A 19,746-nucleotide genomic window follows, 5' to 3' on the forward strand; every position below is an offset into this window, starting at 1 on the left:
TGTGGGCACTGATTGGCATCTTTTTTATTTTTTAATGCTTTTTTTTTCAGACTTTTTTATTTTTTTTCCCAGACTTTTTGTTTTTGTTTGCCCTTCCCTGGTGGTCCAGGGTGGGCTTCCCTGGTGGTCCAGTGTGGCGATCCGAGGGGGGGGGTGCGCTGATAAACAATCAGCGCGAACCCCCCCCTGTCTTGAGAGCCGCCGATCGGCTCTCCTCTACTGGCGTCTGTCAGACGCGAGTGAGGAAGAGCCATCAGCGGCTCTTCCTGTTTACATCGTGATCAGCCGTGGTAAAGAGCCTCCGTGAGAGACTCTTTACCGAGATCGGTGTTGCGGGGTGTCAGACTGACACCCTGCAACAACGATCGCCGCGATGCGCGCCCCCGGGGGCGTGCAGCGGCTCAGAATCCTGAGGACATCATATGACGTCCAGTCAGGATTCTACAACCACTTTGCCGCCGTCAATATGTCATTGGCGGGCGGCAAGTGGTTAAATTGTAAGTACAATTTTTTATACTAAAATAAAAATCCCCAAACGGTATCACGTTATGGTCTGTTTCTGTTCTGGGGAACTACGGAACTTCTAAGTGGAAGGGCGGCTACTTCTTTTGTGGAGGATTTCCTGGGCAGCTGGCTTTTCTCCTTTGGAGGATCTGATTGGGATTCCCCTGGATCCGGTGTCATTACAGAGCGGCGTATTTGCTCAAGGCTATTTCCTCTTATCAATCTGGTGAGAGGCTATCTATATGGTGGTGGTTTCTTCACTGCGGTGTTGTCACTCCAGCTGAAATATCCCTGCTGCATTTTCTTGCCTTATTAACATTAGGACATTCATTTGGACTGTTTTTCATTTTGATCAATGTATTGATTTTTTCCGGTATCACAGCTGGCTTATAGAGTTGGCGCAGTTTTTTCTTTTCCTACCAGGACATTCTGCCTGAGGATTGGCCAAGTTCCCTCAAGTATGCAGATCAGAACCTCCTGGCCTCCGCCCTCTAACTTCTGGAAGCTTCTGCAAGCTGGCGCAGTTTTTTCTTTTCTTATGGTATTTATGTGTATATGCACTGTTTATTGCCGCCTTCGGGTTTAACACACTCACATTCTTTATGCTTTATTAATTTAAATTTATTAATATTTTTTGGGGTTAGCGCAAATTTTTCTGTTTCCAGAATGTCCTGGTAGGGTGGCTAGGTCAGCCCTTAACCACTTCCGTACTGTAGGACGTCATATGACGTCCTGGACTTCAGTGGGTGATATCTGAATGATGGGTGCAGCTACAGGCATCGGATATCCTTTTTTTTCAGCTAACGATTCCCTACACCATATGAAGGATCATAGCGGTGGTTCCGCCACTTGACATCCCCCCCCCCTCCCGCCGCCTTCCGGTTCTTCTGAGATTTCCGGTGACCAGATTGTCACTGGTCATCCCTCTATGACCTTCAGAGGCCCGGGCGCGACGTTATAATGTCACGCCCAGGTACCCAGAAGTAAACAAAGCCGCAATTGCGGCTGAAAGCATGAGATCAGTGAATTTTTTTTCCCGATCTCATACTTTCCAGCCTGGAGGAGAGATGTGAGCAGTGGCGGTTCGTCCATAGAGGGCGCTGGAGCGCCGCCCCCTCTGGCTCTCACCGCCACTGAAATAACATAGATTCATGCATTGCACGAATCTGTGTTATTATCGCCGCTGCCGCTGTTATTCAGATGGTCGGCGCTCATGTCTGGCCATCTGAATAACGCCAGCTGGTTGGCTGTACGGAAATGTCTATCAAAGCCAACAGCTCTGATAGGCTTTCCCAATACAGCCCTCGGGTCCCGGAAGCTTATTCTCGGAGCGCACAGACTGTACGCCCCTTGGATAAGATGACAGGCGTCTCAGCCAATCAGGTTGGCCGGTTCTGGCTACCGGTAACCTGATTGGCTGAGACGCCTGTCAGTCATCAAGGGCGGGAGAAGACATCGTGGGACGTGGATGCCTGACTCCAGTAAAGGTAAGTGCCGGGCGGGGAGAAAGCAATTTACAGGACACAGTGGGGACAATTGGCACAGCGGCGACCATTAAAGGGCACAGTGGTGACAATGGATGGGCACAGTTGCTGCGTTTAATGGCATGGCACAGTGGTGACAATGGATGGCACAGTGGCTGCGTTTAATGGCATGGCACAGTGGTGACAATGGATGGCACAGTGACTGCGTTTAATGGCATGGCACAGTGGTGCGAATGGATGGCACAGTGACTGCATTTGATGGCATGGCACAGTGACTGCGTTTAATGGCATGGCACAGTGGTGACAATGGATGGCACAGTGACTGCGTTTAATGGCATGGCACAGTGGTGCGAATTGATGGCACAGTGGCTGCATTTGATGGCATGGCACAGTGGTGCAAATTGATGGCACAGTGAGACTGCAATTCTTTTTTCCCTTTGCGCCCCCCAAAAATTTTGAGCACCAGCCGCCACTGGATGTGAGGCCTTATTGACCCCGCCTCTCTCCATAAAGAGTACCTGTCACACACCATTCCTATTACAAGGGATGTTTACATTCCTTGTAATAGGAATAAAAGTGAACATTTTTTTTTCTTTTTTTATAAAGTGTAAAAATAAAAGAATAAGTAAAATATATAAAAAAAATTGAAACGCCCCTGTCCCCAGTAGCTCACGCTCAGAAGCGAACGCGCACTTAAGTCCCGCCCACATATGTAAACGCGTTCAAACCACACATGTGAGGCATCGCTGCGTGCGTTAGAGCGAGAGCAACAATTCTAGCACTAGACCTCCTCTATAACTTTAAACTGGTATCCTGTAAAAAAAAATTAAAGCGTCGTCTATGGAGATTTTTAAGTCCCGAAGTTTGGCGCCATTCCATGAGTTTGCGCAATTTTAAAGCTTGACATGTTAAGTATCTATTTACTTGGCGTAACATCATCTTTCACATTATACAAAAAAAAAATATTGGGCTAACTTTACCGTTTTGTTATTTTTTAATTGAAATCATTGCGCAAATACCGTGTGAGATAAAAAGTTATAATGACCACCATTTTATTCCCTAGGGTGTCTGCTAAAAAAAACATATATAGTGTTTGGGGGTTCTGAGTAATTTTCTAGCAAAAAAAATATGATTTTTGCATGTAGGAGAAGAGTGCTAGAATAGGCCCGGTATGGAAGTGGTTAAATATACCTCATTCTAGATCCCCCTCTAGTGTGCAACTAGTATTCATGTAAGTAAATTTAAGCTTATGATTCATGGTAAGTTATGCAAGTCTGTAATTGGGTGAGTTTAATGCAGGTCAGGCTGGATGCCGGTTTCTGGTACCGCCTCCTGGATCTAGAAGCTTGCAGAAGCTTCCAGAAGTTAGAGGACGGAGGCCAGGAGGTTCTGATCTGCATACTTGAGGGAACTTGGCCAATCCCCAGGCAGAATGTCCTGGTAGGGTGGCTAGGTCAGCCCTTAAGTATGGTGGAGCCAAGCCAGCAGGGGAGTTGGGTGGAAGATGGAGTGCTGAGGAGGCTGTCGGTGGCATAGGAGGAAACCCCTGGGTCTAGGGGGGCTCTGCCTCCAGGCTGGCTTGGGAAGATCCTATCAGCAGATCGGATCTTGCCTAAGGAGCAGCAGGGAGCAAGGAGGACATCAGCACACCTAGGGATTCACAAGGGGAGAGACTTCTAGATGTAGCAAGCTTTCAGGAGGAAGGCGCTATTCTTAACCCTTTGATCCCTTGTCCTGGGAGATCTTTAGAGCAGCCAGGAGGGCTGGTAGTCTATGTAGACTGTGGAGCTAGAGATACTCCTGCATGCAGTTTGCATGGTTACAAAAAATAACAAATACCGTATTTATCGGAGTATTGCGAGCTCCGGCGTATAGCGCGCACCCCTAAAGTGGACCCGCATTCCTGTAAAAAAAAAAAAGATTTTAGTACTTACAGTTTTGGTGTCTTGCGCAGCATCCATCGGCAGCCTCGTCGGGTCCGGCGTCCGTCTGCGGCTTCGGTGGTGTCCTCCTCGTCGGGTCCGGCGTCCTTCTGCGGTGTCCTCCTCGCTCGATCCCAGCTTCCCGCGCTGAGTTTGAACCACTGCGCCGGCATATACCGAGCGCAGTACACTCGGGTATAGTCGGGCAGGCTCGGCTCCTCTCCCGGTCACGTCCTGTACGTCCAGGACGTGACCGCGAGAGGAGCCTGCCCGACTATACCCGAGTGTACTGCGCTCGGTATATGCCGGCGCAGTGGTTCAAACTCGGCGCGGGAAGCGGATATCGGCGTATATCGCGCACCCATGATTTTGCCCTGATATTCAGGGCAAACAAGTGCGCGGTATACGCCGATAAATACGGTAAGTGAAAAATGGCCAGTAAAAATGGTTTCTCAGTAAAGGCATCCATCCTCCTAGGACAATGATGGGGAACCTCGGCACCCCAGGTGTTTTGGAACTACATTTCCCATGATGCTCTAGCACTCTGCAGTGTTGTTGAGGATCATGGGAAATGTAGTTCCAAAACATCTGGGGTGCCAAGGTTCGCCATCACTGCCCTAGGGCATTAAACAGCTAAGGCATGCTGGAAGTGGGAGAGGTTATACCAGGCTGGTCAATGTTTTTGTCCTCCTGTAGGGGGCAGTATAAACCTAATGTCTATGAATCCTGTGTCTCTCAATGAACCCGAAAGAAAAACCTTTACTTCTGCTTTCCTAATACGTCCAAATCATCAGAATATCTTCAGCACTAACATGCTTTTTCTGGTAGAAACATCACTGTGCCCCAGTCCATAAAAAATGACTTTCCATAACACCACCATTACCTTGATGAAGTAAAACTTGCCGGCAACGTTCTGAACTCTGTAGGAGACGGCCACGAAAGTGGAGGCGCTCACAACGGCCCGCTTCAAAAACTCTTCTTTCACCTGAAAACATAAAGCAAAATGCGTCAGTAAGTCCATCCAGATTTACACATCTGCACCCTCACAGTACCAGCGGTGATACAGTCATGGCTGCAAAGGGTCAGACTAACTGGTCGGCTGCAACAGGCCGAGCACAAGGTCCAGGGCCCCCATCAGGAATTATGGGGGCCCTTACACAGCTTCAGGCATGGGCCCCCTGGAGCAGAGAAGCGGGGGGGGGGGGCCTTTACAAAAAAAAAAAGAGCCATCCGGGGCCCTGGGGACCTCTGTGCCCTTTAATAAAAAATAAATTTATATATATATATATATATACACACACACACACAATTTATTTATTTTTTTATAAAAATAAATTACAAAAAAGGGGGGTTGCCACCCGGGACCTCTGGGCCCTTTAATAAAAAGAAATATATATATATAAAAAAAAAAAAAACATTTATAAAAACAAATTATATATATATCAACCCACCTTTTTTTTATAAAAAGAAATATATTTTTTTACATTTTATTTATTTTTTTAATATATATTATTAAAGGGCCCAGAGGTCCCCAGGGCCCTGGATGGCAACCCCCCCCCCCCCTTTTCTTTTTTTTAATGTTTTTTTTTTTAATATATTTCTTTTTATTAAAGGGCCCTTTAATAATATATATTAAAAAAAGAAAAAAGAAATAAAATATAAAAAAAAATATTTTAAGTCTAGTTTCCCGTCGCAAAGTTAGTCGTCGTTTTAGGTGCCCTAACTTTAGTCAGCAAGCGTATGTGCTGTCTAAAGTATGGCCGTCGTTCCCGCGTTGAAATTTAAAAATCAACGTCGTTTGCGTAAGCCATCCGGGAATACGGAATTACGCTACGCGCGTCGCCGTTCAGGAAAAATTACGTCATGGCGCGCAATGCACGATGGGAGTTCGGAAACGGAGCATGCGCGGTGGGTCCGGCGCGGGAGCGTGCCTAATTTAAATGGCACACGCCCATTTAAATTGGAGGCCGCCGGCGTTGGTTTTCATCGCAAGTGCTTGGTGAATCAGGCACTTGCGATGAAAAATTGCGGCGGTGTAACGTATCTACGATACGTTACGCCGCCGCTCTTCTATGTGAATCTGCCCCTTTGTATCTACAATGTTGTGTAGTGAGTGTACAGCTTGTATAACAGTGTACATTTGCCGTCCCCTCAAAATAACTCAACCCACAGCCATTAATGTCAACAAAAGTGAGTACGCCCCTAAGTGAAAATGTCCAAATTGGGCCCAAAGTGTCAATATTTTGTGTGGCCGCCATTATTTTCCAGCACTGCCTTAACCCTCTTGGGCATGGAGGTCACCAGAGCTTCACAGGTTGGCACTGGAGTCCTCTTCCCCTCCTCCACGACGACATCACAGAGCTGGTGGATGTTGGAGACCTTGCGCTCCTCCACCTTCCGTTTGAGGATGTCCAACAGATGATCAATAGGGTTTAGGTCTGGAGACATGCTTGGCCAGTCCATCACATTTACCCTCAGCTTCTTTAGCAAGGCAGTGGTCATCTTGGAGGTGTGATTGCGGTCGTTATCATGTTAGAATACTACCCTGCGGCCCAGTCTCTGAAGGGAGGGGATCATGCTCTGCTTCAGTATGTCACAGTACATGTTGGCATTCATTGTTCCCTCAATGATCTGTAGCTCCCCAGTGCCGGCAGCACTCATGCAGCCCCAGACCATGAGACTCCCACCACCATGCCTGACTGTAGACAAGACACACTTGTCTTTCTCCTCCTCACCTGGTTGCCGCCACACACGCCTGACACCATCTGACACCAAATACCTTTATCTTGGTCTCATCAGACCACAGGACACGGTTCCAGTAATCCATGTCCTTAGTCTGCTTGTCTTCAGAAAACTGTTTGCGGGCTTTCTTGTGCATCATCTTTAGAAGAGGCTTCCTTCTGGGACGACAGCCATGCAGACCAATTTGATGCAGTGTGCGGCGTATGGTCTGAGTACTGACAGGCTGACCCCTTAAACCTCTGCAGCAATGCTGGCAGCACTCATACGTCCATTTCCCAAAGACAACCTCTGGATATGACGCTGAGCACGTGACCTCAACTTCTTTGGTGGACCATGGCGAGGTCTGTTCTGAGGGGAACCCTTCCTGTTATACCGCTGGATGGTCTTGGCCACCGTGCTGCAGCTCAGTTTCAGGGTCTTGTCAATCCTCTTATAGCCTAGACCATCTTTATGTAGAGACACAATTCTTTTTTTCAGATCCTCAGAGAGTTTTTTGCCATGAGGTGACATGTTGAACTTCCAGTGACCATTCACACCTGAGACCTTGTAACACTAATGAGTCACATGACACCGGGGAGGGAAAATGGCTGATTGGGCCCAATTTGGACATTTTCACTTAGGGGTGTACTCACTTTTGTTGCCAGCGGTTTAGACATTATTGGCTGTGTGTTGAGTTATTTTGAGGGGACAGCAAATTTACACTGTTATACAAGCTGTACACTCACTACACAACATTGTAGATACAAAGTGTCATTTCTTCAGTGTTGTCACATGAAAAGATAGAAGAAGCATTGACCCTGGAAGGTCAATGCTTCCACGCATGCGTTGAATCACTTCGACGCATGCGAGGGATGGCGGCCGAGCGGACATGTACGGTGAGTCTGTACAGACGACCGAACATGTGCGACGGACAGGCTTCCAGCGGACATGTTTCTTAGCATGCTAAGAAACATTTGTCCGCTGGAAACCTGTCCGGTCGGCCGTACACATGACCGAACATGTCTGCTGAAACTGGTCCGCGTTTATCTAATGGCGGCGATCAGCGATTTTTTTCATGACTGCGACATTATGGCGGACACTTCGGACAATTTTGACACATTTTTGGGACAATTGTCATTTTCACAGTAAAAATTGCTATAAAAATGCCCTGATTACTGTGAAAATGACAATTGCAGTTTGGGAGTTAACCACTAGGGGGCGCTGAAGGGGTTAAGTGTGACCTCATATGTGTTTCTAACTGTAGGGGGCGGGCTGGACATGTGACGCCATTGATCATGCTTCCCTATATCAGGGAACAGACGATCGATGACGGTGCCACAGTGAAGAACGGGGAAGCCGTGTTTACACACAGCTCTCCCCGTTCTTCAGCTCCGGGGACCGATCGCGGGACTCCAGTGGCGATCGGGTCCGCGGTCACGGAGCTTCGGACCGGGTCACGGCTGGGCACTTAAAGAGGACGTACCTGTACGTGCTTGTGCCCAGCCGTGCCATTCTGCCGACGTATATGTGCAGGAGGCGGTCCTTAAGTGGTTAAAATGATCGTGTGTGTGTGGGCTTCTCATCATTTTTCGGGTTCTTAAAAACAACAATTTTTTTTCCCGAACATGCTGCTTTTTTTAACAACGTTTTAAACAATGTCGTTTTTCGGGTTGTAAAAAATGATCGTGTGTGGGCTAAAACGACGTTAAAAACCTGCGCATGCTCAGAAGCAAGTTATTAGACGGGAGCGCTCGTTCTGGTAAAACTATCGTTCATAATGGAGTAAGCGCATTCATCACGCTGTAACAGACAGGAAAGCGCGAATCGTCTTTTACTAACACGGAATCAGATAAAGCAGCCCCAAGGGTGGCGCCATCCGAATGGAACTTCCCCTTTATAGTGCCGTCGTACGTGTTGTACGTCACCGCGCTTTGCTAGAGCATTTTTTTTAAAAAAGATGGTGTGTGGGCAACGTCGTTTTAATGATGAAGTTGGAAAAACTTCGTTTTTTCTACATGCCGAAAAACTTAGGGCCAGATCCACAGAATAAGTACGCCGGAGTATCTGCTGATACGTATTTTCAAATTTGCCGCATCGTATCTTTATTTGTAATTTACAAACAAAGATACGACGGCATTTGGCTAAGATCCGACAGGATTACGGCTTCGTACGCCTTCGGATCTTAGGATGCAATACTTCGGCCGCCGCTGGGTGGAGATCACGTTGTTTTCCGCGTCGGGTATGCTAATTAGCTGTTTACGGCGATCCACAAAGGTACGCGCGTTGGCCGCATTCTCTTACGTTGTCGCTCGTCGCAAAGTTACGGCTGCTATTTAGGTGGTGTGACAATAGACAGCCCATGTTAAAGTATGGCCGTCGTTCCCGCGTCGAATTTCAATTTTTTTTTTTTTTTTGCGTAAGTCGTCCGGGAATACGAAAGTACGTTACGCACGTCGCCATTCAAAACATTACGTCATTTCGCGCAAAGCACGGCGGAAAATTAAAAAACGGAGCATGTGCAGTACGTTCGGCGCGGGAACGCGCCTAATTTAAATGGTCCCCGCCCCATTTGAATTAGGCGGGCTTGCGCCGGACGGCTTTACGCTACGCCGCCGCAAGTTTACACGCAAGTGCTTTGTGAATCAAGCACTTACGCTGAAAACTTGCGGCGGAGTAACGTAAAGGACATACGTTACGCCGCCGCAAAGATATGTGAATCTGGCCCTTAGTTTTTTTTTTTTCATGCCGAAAAATGATCGTGTGTACGCAGCATCAGCCCCTGATATTTACAGAAAAGGTGTTTAAAAAAAAAAATCACAAATTCTTTACAAACTGTCAGTAAATTTACTGACAGTTGGCAACCCTGCATACAACAGACATACACACATCTTCAAGTCTAGGCAGCCAGTAAATGAAGGGTACAGCGTCCATGGCCCCCTGTGTATCTACCACTCTCAGTGCCATCATGGGGCCCCCCCCAATTTCGTGCGACGTGGCTCCCAAACAAAATTTACGTCCTTTTTTTCCCTACAAATAGAGCTTTATTTTGGTGGTATTTGATCATCTCTGCGGTTTTTATTTTTTTGTGCTATAAACAAAAAAAAGAGCAACAATTTTGAAAAAAATAATAATATTTTTTTACTTGTTGCTATAATAAATATCCCAATTTAAAAAAATAAATACAAATTTTCTCAGTCTAGGCAGATACGTATTCTACATATTTTTGGTAAAAAAAAATCAAAAAAAAATCGCAATAAGCGTCTGGTTTGTGCAAAAGTTATAGCGCCTACAAAATAGGGGACAGAATTATTATTTTTTATTATTTTTTTTATTTTTTTTTTAGTAATGGCGGCGATCTGCGATTTTTATTGAGACTGTGACATTATGGCGGACACATCGGACACTTTTGACACATTTTTGGCACCATTCACATTTATACAGCGAACAGTGCTATGAATATGCACTAATTACTGTATAAATGTGACTGGCATTGAAGGGGTTAACACTAGGGGGTGAGGAAGGGGTTAAATGTGTACCCTGCATAGTGTTTCTAACTGTGGGGGAAGGGGACTGACTGGGGGAGGTGACCGATCTGTGTCCCTATGTACAAGAGACACAGATCGGTCTCCTCTCTCCCTGACAGGACGTGGATCTCTGTGTTTACACCCCATCATTACACACACAGATCCACGTCCTTGCCTCTGTAACCGCCGATCGCCGGTGCCTGGCGGATATCCCGGCCACCAGGCACGCGCATCGGCATCTCAGTGATGCAGCGCGCTCGTGCGCCCCCCCCCCAGTGGCCAGGAAGAGCGGAGGCTGTAAAAAGACGGCCTCCCAGAGATTTAGAGCCACCCTGCGGCCGTATAAAGTCGTACGGCCGTCGGGAAGTGGTTAACACTGGTACACAGAAGGAAACAAAACATTACAAAGTAGCTTGTAATGATTTCATATGCATCCCAATACTAATGACATGGGCCCAGATTCACAGCTGAGATACGCCGTCGTATCTCTCAGAGTATCTATGCGACTGATTCATAGAATCAGTTACGCATAGATATCCCTAAGATCCGACAGGTGTAATTGTTTTACACTGTCGTATCTTAGGATGCAATACCGCGGCCGCCGCTGGGGGGAGTTCGCGTTGTAAACCAGCGTCGGGTATGCAAATTAGCAGTTACGGCGATCCACGTTCGGTACGTCGTCGCTAGTCTAGTTTCCTGTCGCAATTTTAGTCGTCGTTTTACCTGCCCTAACTTTACACAGCACACCTATGTGTCGTTCCCGCGTCGAAATGTAAAAAATTTTTTCTTGCGTAAGACGTCCGGGAATACGAAAGTACCCTACGCACGTCGCTGTTAGAAAAAATGACGTCACTTCGCGCAAAGCACGGCGGGAATTTCAAAACAGAGCATGCGCAGTAGGTCCGGCGCGGGAGCGCGCCTAATTTAAATGGCACACGCCCCTTTGAATTACGTGGGCTTACGCCGGAGGCCGCCGATGTAATTTTTCACGCAAGTGCTTGGTGAATCAGGCACTTGCGATGAAAACTTGCGGCGGTGTAACGTATATACGATACGTTACGCCGCCGCGATTCTACGTGAATCTGGCCCATTGAATGAAGTAGATTCATAAAATAATAAATAAATAAATGCCGGTGATCACAGTGTGAGTGTAGTAGAGTGTAGTAGAATCTGTGCATTGATAGGGGACTGCTGATCGTAGCAAATGCTTCTCCTATTCACCACTAATAGCCAGATTCAGAAAGACTGGCTTAACTTTGAGGCGGCGTAGCGTACCGCCGTAAGTCAGAGAGGCAAGTGCTGTATTCACAAAGCACTTGCCTCCTAAGTTACGGCGGCGTAGCGTAAATGGGCCAGCCTAAGCGCGCTTAATTCAAATGAGGAACAGGGGGGTGTGTTTTATGTTAATGACTCGTGACCCAACGTGATTGCCGTTTTTAACAAACGGCGCATGCGCCGTCCATGGACATATCCCAGTGTGCATTGCTCCAAAGTACGCCGCAAGGACGTATTGGTTTCGACGTGAACGTAAATTACGTCCAGCCCCATTCACGGACGACTTACGCAAACGACGTAAAAATTTCAAAATTCAACGCGGGAACGACGTCCATACTTAACATTGGCTAGGGCAGATTTTTGTTCGACTAACTTTACGTAAGGCTTTTCGCTTACGTAAACGACGTAAAAAAATGCGCCGGGCGCACGTACGTTTCTGAATCGGCGTATCTAGCTCATTTGCATATTCTACGCCGAAATCAATGGAAACCTATCGGCCAGCGTAAATATGCACCCTAAGATACGACGGCGTAGGAGACTTACGCCGCTTGTATCTTAGCCTAATTTAAGCGTATCTGGTTTCCAGAATACGCTTAAATTTACGACGGCGTAGACTCAGAGCTACGACGGCGTATCTACTGATACGCCGGCGTAAACGTCTCTGAATCTAGCTATAAATCTCTCTCTCATCTGTCTTATTTATCTATCTCTCATTCTTCCCCTTAGATAGATAGATAGATAGACCCAATGTTTATCTATCTATCTATCTATCTATCTATCTATCTATCTATCTATATCTATCTGTATCTATCTATCTGTATCTATCTATCTATCTATCTATATCTATATATCTATCTATCTGTATCTATCTATCTATCTATCTATCTATCTGTATCTATCTATCTATCTATCTATCTATCTATCTATCTATCTATCTGTATCTATCTATATCTATCTATCTATCTGTATCTATCTATCTGTATCTATCTATCTATCTATCTGTCTGTATCTATCTATCTATCTATCTGTATCTATCTATCTATCTGTATCTATCTATCTGTATCTGTATCTATCTGTATCTGTATCTATCTGTATCTGTATCTATCTATCTGTCTGTATCTATCTATCTGTATCTATCTATCTATCTGTATCTATCTATCTATCTATCTATCTATCTATCTGTATCTATCTATCTGTATCTATCTATATCTATCTATCTGTATCTATCTGTATCTGTATCTATCTATCTGTCTGTATCTATCTATCTATCTATCTATCTATCTGTATCTATCTATCTATCTATCTATCTATCTGTATCTATCTATCTGTATCTATCTATCTGTATCTGTATCTATCTGTATCTGTATCTATCTATCTGTATCTATCTATCTGTATCTATCTCTCTCATTCTCCCCCTCCCACCCAATATCTGTCTGTCTGTTTGTCTCCCCCTTTTACCCAATGTCTATGTATTTCTCTATCTGTCTATTTATCCATCTGTCTCTATTTCCACACAATGTCTGTCTGTCTTCCTATTTATCTGTCTGTATATCTATCTATCTGTAGGACCTATTATGGGCGAGTGACTGGGGGGCAGTGGCGGAACTACCGCCATAGCAACCCACGCGGGCGCTATGGGGCCCGCAGCCGAGTGGGGCCCGGTGAGCAGGGCAAGGAAATTAACGTTTTTTTTTTTTTTCTCGCCACGCCGCGCCGCCGCCGAGTGTCTAGTGCGGCTCCGGAGCCGCATGCGGCTCTTTTGTACGGCTTTGCTGAGTGCGTACTGCAGAGGATTTAAAAAAAGAGCGTGCCGCGCTGTGATAAATGTCCCGCCCTCCTCCTCCTAGAGAAGACTAGCTCGTGTGATAGAGCCAGTGTGCTGTCTGTCACACAAGCTGGTCTAGAGGAGGAGGAGGGCGGGACATGTATCAGCGCGCCAGAACCCAGTGGGGGAGCATCGTGAGAGATGACCGACGTGAGTCACAGCACAGGCTAAGTGAGGGGGACCTGATGTTTTTTTGATGATAATGGGGGGGGGGGGCTGGCTTGGCTTGCAATGGTGATGCCACCTACTGTCTCCTGTCATCATCATGCTTCTCGTCATCCCCCTGTTCCTGGCATCCCAGTGGGATGCCAGGAACAGGGGGATGACGAGGAGCACCATGATCCTACCTCTGAGGCCTATAATACATTTTATCACCCCTGTCATCTCCATCCTCCCAGTCACCTCCCTGCCACCCACCCCTGTCATCTCCATCCTCCCAGTCACCTCCCTGCCACCCACCCCTGTCATCTCCATCCTCCCCGTCACCTCCCTACCACCCACCCCTGTCATCTCCATCCTCTCCGTCACCTCCCTACCACCCACCCCTGTCATCTCCATCCTCTCCGTCACCTCCCTACGACCCACCCCTGTCATCTCCATCCTCTCCGTCACCTCCCTACCACCCACCCCTGTCATCTCCATCCTCTCCGTCACCTCCCTACCACCCACCCCTGTCATCTCCATCCTCTCCGTCACCTCCCTACCACCCACCCCTGTCATTTCCATCCTCTCTGTCACCTCCCTACCACCCACCCCTGTCATCTCCATCCTCTCGGTCACCTCCCTACCACCCACCCCTGTCCTCTCCATCCTCCCCGTCACCTCCCTACCACCCACCCCTGTCATCTCCATCCTCTCGGTCACCTCCCTACCACCCACCCCTGTCATCTCCATCCTCTCCGTCACCTCCCTACCACCCACCCCTGTCCTCTCCATCCTCCCCGTCACCTCCCTACCACCCACCCCTGTCATCTCCATCCTCCCAGTCACCTCCCTACCACCCACCCCTGTCATCTCCATCCTCCCTACCACCCACCCCTGTCATCTCCATCCTCTCCGTCACCTCCCTACCACCCACCCCTGTCATCTCCATCCTCTCCGTCACCTCCCTACGACCCACCCCTGTCATCTCCATCCTCTCCGTCACCTCCCTACCACCCACCCCTGTCATCTCCATCCTCTCCGTCACCTCCCTACCACCCACCCCTGTCATCTCCATCCTCTCCGTCACCTCCCTACCACCCACCCCTGTCATTTCCATCCTCTCTGTCACCTCCCTACCACCCACCCCTGTCATCTCCATCCTCTCGGTCACCTCCCTACCACCCACCCCTGTCATCTCCATCCTCTCCGTCACCTCCCTACCACCCACCCCTGTCCTCTCCATCCTCCCCGTCACCTCCCTACCACCCACCCCTGTCCTCTCCGTCACCTCCCTACCACCCACCCCTGTCCTCTCCATCCTCCCCGTCACCTCCTTACCACCCACCCCTGTCATCTCCATCCTCCCAGTCACCTCCCTACCACCCACCCCTGTCATCTCCATCCTCCCTACCACCCACCCCTGTCATCTCCATCCTCCAGGTCACCTCCCTACCACCCACCCCTGTCATCTCCATCCTCTCCGTCACCTCCCTACCACCCACCCCTGTCCTCTCCATCCTCCCCGTCACCTCCCTACCACCCACCCCTGTCATCTCCATCCTCTCGGTCACCTCCCTACCACCCACCCCTGTCATCTCCATCCTCTCCGTCACCTCCCTACCACCCACCCCTGTCCTCTCCATCCTCCCCGTCACCTCCCTACCACCCACCCCTGTCATCTCCATCCTCCCAGTCACCTCCCTACCACCCACCCCTGTCATCTCCATCCTCCCTACCACCCACCCCTGTCATCTCCATCCTCCAGGTCACCTCCCTACCACCCACCCCTGTCCTCTCCATCCTCCCCGTCACCTCACTACCACCCACCCCTGTCATCTCCATCCTCCCAGTCACCTCCCTACCACCCACCCCTGTCATCTCCATCCTCCCTACCACCCACCCCTGTCATCTCCATCCTCCAGGTCACCTCCCTACCACCCACCCCTGTCATCTCTATCCTCCCCGTCACCTCCCTACCACCCACCCCTGTCATCTCCATCCTCCCTGTCACCTCCCTACCACCCACCCCTGTCCTCTCCATCCTCCCAGTCACCTCCCTACCACCCACCCCTGTCATCTCCATCCTCCCCGTCACCTCCCTACCACCCACCCCTGTCATCTCCATCCTCCCTACCACTCACCCCTGTCATCTCCATCCTCCCCGTCACCTCCCTACCACCCACCCCTGTCATCTCCATCCTCCCCATCACCTCCCTACCACCCACCCCTGTCATCTCCATCCTCCCCGTCACCTCCCTACCACCCACCCCTGTCCTCTCCATCCTCCCCGTCACGTCCCTACCACCCACCCCTGTCATCTCCATCCTCCCTGTCTTCTTCCTGCCACCCACCCTTGTCAGCTTCCTACCACCCACCCTTGTCAGCTTCCTACCACCCACACTTGTCAGCTCCCTACCACCCACCCCTGTCATCTTCCTATCTTCCTACCACCCCCTGTAATCTTCATACCACCCCACCCCCTTAAATTTACTGGTGCACATTACATATGATGGATGCAGGGACATTTTCTTTGGGGGGGCGCACGTAGCTGGTCTTGCCTAGGGCGCCAAATTGCCTAGCACCGGCCCTGCCTGCACTGAGGGGCAAATTTCCGCCAGCCCGCTCCACTCCCCGCTGCACTGAGACAAATTGTTGCCAGCCCGTTCTGCCCGCTCTGCGCTCCACTGTGAGACAAATTGACGCCCACCCGCCAGCCAGCCCGCTCCACCTGTTCTGCCAGCACGCTCCATTCACCTGGGCGTTGCGGGCAGAACAGGAGAACAGTCAGCGGGTGAGCGGGCTTGCTTGCCAATCAGCGGGCGGGGGAGCAGAGAGATGACATCATCTGCATCATTGTAGTTCTGTCCCCACTGTGCGGGCAGCAGAGAGATTACATTATCTCTCTGCTGCCTGCCTTTACTCTGGGACACAGCAAGTGGCAATCCACAATGCGTGGCAGGTGATGTGGCAAGTGACAATCTGCTACATGTGGCAGGTGGCGTCGTGGCAAGTGACAATCTGCATTGTGTGGCAAGTGACAATCCTCAATGTGTGACATCGTGGCAAGTAACAATCTGCAATGTGTGGCAGGTGACACCCCGCATCTGGTGACGCGGCAAGTGACAATCTGCATCTGAAGGCAGGTGACGTTGGCAAGTGACACGCTCGGGGCTCCTACTGATTCTGCAATATGGTGAGTTGAACTATTTTATATAACAATGTAATAATAGAAATTATGCACTTCAAGCTTTTTTATTATTATTATTTTTTTTTACTAGTAATGGCAGTGATCTGTTTTTTTTTTTTTTGTGAGACTGCGACATTGCGGTGGACAGGTCAGAAACTTTTGACACATTTTTGGGACCATTCGCATTTATACAGCGATCTGTGATTAAAATGCACTGATTAATGTGTAAATGTCACTGTCAGGGAAGGGATTACATGTGTTCCCTGGGAGGTGTTTCTAACTGGGGGGGTGGGACTGACTGGAGGAGGAGAGAGATCTCTGTTCCTAATCACTAGGATAGAGCCATGACAGGTCCTCTTTATACTCCTACATACATGTATAGAGCCATGACAGGTCCTCATGATACTTCTATATACACGTATAATGCCATGACAGGTCCTCTTTAGTTATAATGATATCAAATAAAGGATGTGGGGCATTTTGGTGGGCGTGATTTTTTTTTTCTGGGGGGGGGGGGCCCCATACAACATTTTGCTATGGGGCCCTGTGATTTCTAGTTACGCCCCTGCTGGGGAGGGGGGGGTTGGTTGGGGCTTTGTTTGCGCCCCCCCAAAATAATGGAGCACCAGCCGCCACTGGATAGGATACAAGAAAAGAGAAGTGGGCAGTCTTAGAGCCCATTCACACAGGGGCGACTTGGGATCCGACTTAAAGTCGCCCCAAGTCGCGCTGTTGAGAAAATCAATTGAAGTAAATGAGAGCCGTCTTAATGCATACTACTGAAGTCGCTCCGACTTCAGAAAAGGTTCCTGTACTACTTCAATCCGACTTCTAGGCGACTTGTACTCATTGATTTCAATGGAAGTCGCCTCAGAAGTCGGATCGCTGTCTTTACTGCAGCCACTTTTCAGGAAGTGAAAATAGTTTAGGGCAAAATCCTCCCTCCCCCTCCCCCTCCCTCCCACAGAACCAATGAAAAGTCGCCTGTCCTGGAGGCAACTTGAGGTTGCCTTCTAAGTTGCTCCCAAGTCACGCTGCGGTGCGCCCTCGGGTCGCGTCCAGATCGCCTTGCAGAGTTGTGTCGCCCCTGTGCGAACCGGCTCCTAGATGGACTGTATTTTCATTGAAGACATACATGATGCATAACAAACTTAACCACTTGCTTACTGGGCAAATAAACCCCCTTCGTTCCCAGGCGAAATTTTAGCTTCCGGCACTGCGTCGTTTTAACTGACATTTGCGCGGTCGTGCGACGTGGCTCCCAAACAAAATTGGCGTCCTTTTTTCCCCACAAATAGAGCTTTATTTTGGTGGTATTTGATCACTCCTGTGGTTTTTATTTTTTGCGTCATAAACAAAAAAAGAGCGACAATTTAAAAAAAATATATATTTTTTTTACTTGTTGCTATAATAAATCTCCCATTTAAAAAAAAAAAAAAAAAATTTTTTTCTCAGTTAAAGAATTATGATTTTTTTTCATTATTTTTTTTTTACTAGTAATGGCGGCGATCTGCGATTTTTATTGGGACTGGGATATTGCGGCGGACGTATCGGACACTTTCGACACAAATTTGGGACCATTCACATTTATACAGCGATCAGTGCTATAAAAATGCACTAATTACTGTATAAATGTGACTGGCAGGGAAGGGGTTAACACTAGGGGGTGAGGAAGGGGTTAACTGTGTAGCCTGGGTGTGTTCTAACTGTGTGGGGGAAGGGGGGTGACTGGGGGAGGTGACCGATGCTGTGTCCCTATGTACAAGGGACACAGATCGGTCTCCTCTCCTCTGACAGCACGTGGAGCTCTGTGTTTACACACACACAGAGCTCCACGTCCCTGCTGTTACCGTCTGTGTTCCCGACGATCGCGTGTACCCGGCGGACATCGCGGCCGCCAGGTACACGCATCGGGTCCCCAGCGATGCGGCGGCACAGTGGTTACCCGCCGCGCGCCCCCCAGTGGCGCGCGCGGGTAATGCATTCCAAATGACGTCCAAAGACGTCCACTTGGCACCTGAGAACCGCGCTGTTGATGTCTTTTGTCAATAGCGCGGGGCTCAAGTGGGTAACATACCCCCAGGTGATGTTAAAGGGGTTTTCCACCTTTTTTTTAAGTTTATTAAAAGTCAGCAGCTACAAAAAGTGTAGCTGCTGGCTTTTAATAAACTGACACTTACCTGCTCCACGGCTCCAGCGACGCGCCGGCCGGGGCTCCGCTCCTCGCCCTCCCTCGCCGGCCGGCGTCTTCATTCTTAGTGTGGGCACCCGGCAGTGACAGCTTTCGGCTTCACGGCCGGGCACCCACTGCGCATGCGCGAACGGCAGTGCGCATGCAAGAGCGGCGCGGCGCCGTCCGATTGGACAGGCGCTCGCCTACAGGGAGGGGCTGTGAAAAGGCGATTAAGCTAATCGCCTTTCCAGCCCCTCGGCGGAAGGAGGAAGTGGGACAGGAAGTCCCCTTCTCCTGAAGCCCCCACTCCCCCCCCCCAAAAAAATTACATGCCAAATGTGGCATGTAAGGGGGCGAGGAGTGGGTTAAGCGGAGGTCCATTTTTAGGTGGAATTCCTCTTTAAGCAGAGAAGGTCGATAGATCAGAAAACAAATGTCTGTAAGAGGCAGGCTACAGACAGGACTGATGGGGAGGAGAGGGCTAAGCTCGATATGAAGTGGCTCAAGTCGGAAAGTTGGTGCCCTCAGGGCAGCTCTTTAATTGAAGTGTAACACCTTTAAAAAAAAGAAATAGGTTCACCAACCGCCTACCTTGTCACAAAGAGCTTGCGCTTCTTCATCACCCGGCTTGATCTCGCACAGTCCCGAGTCCAGCGGTGAACAACAAGAACAATCACTACTACTCTCATCATCACTCATTTTCAGGCTCTGATGTCCAGCTCAACATACCATGCGGTGCACATGTGCTCTTATATCCGGGGGCTGGACCATTCCACAAAGAGGGGCGGGGGTGTCTAATTAATTAATGACCATGCCCTGCGGGTGATGGGCCATTGTCAGGAACACACTTTCACAAATGGCTGAGTGAAGACAATGTGACTTCAGTCACTTGTATAAACAATGGCTAAGCTCAGTGAAATGTTGCAAGCAGCCTAAGAAATCTTTGGCCAAGTTAGAGGGTTGCAAACAGGTCTGGGGTACTTGACA

General features: G+C 48.9%; 1 protein-coding gene across 1 annotated transcript in view; it reads right to left on the reverse strand.

The window, feature by feature from the left end:
• LOC120928715 (cystatin-A-like) overlaps window positions 1-19,490 on the reverse strand; it is a 27,840-nt gene extending 8,350 nt beyond the window's left edge. Inside the window, exons 1-2 of the mRNA XM_040339711.1 lie at window positions 19,351-19,490; window positions 4,794-4,895 (exon numbers count right to left, since the gene is read on the reverse strand). Of these exons, the coding sequence (XP_040195645.1) occupies window positions 4,794-4,895; window positions 19,351-19,458 (210 nt within the window). The 5' untranslated portion in view covers window positions 19,459-19,490. The remainder of the gene's footprint in view (window positions 1-4,793; window positions 4,896-19,350) is intronic.
• Between the last annotated feature and the right edge of the window lie 256 nt (window positions 19,491-19,746).

The sequence above is a fragment of the Rana temporaria genome, chromosome 2 (genome assembly GCF_905171775.1).
Source record: "Rana temporaria chromosome 2, aRanTem1.1, whole genome shotgun sequence".
Classification (NCBI taxonomy): domain Eukaryota; kingdom Metazoa; phylum Chordata; class Amphibia; order Anura; family Ranidae; genus Rana; species Rana temporaria.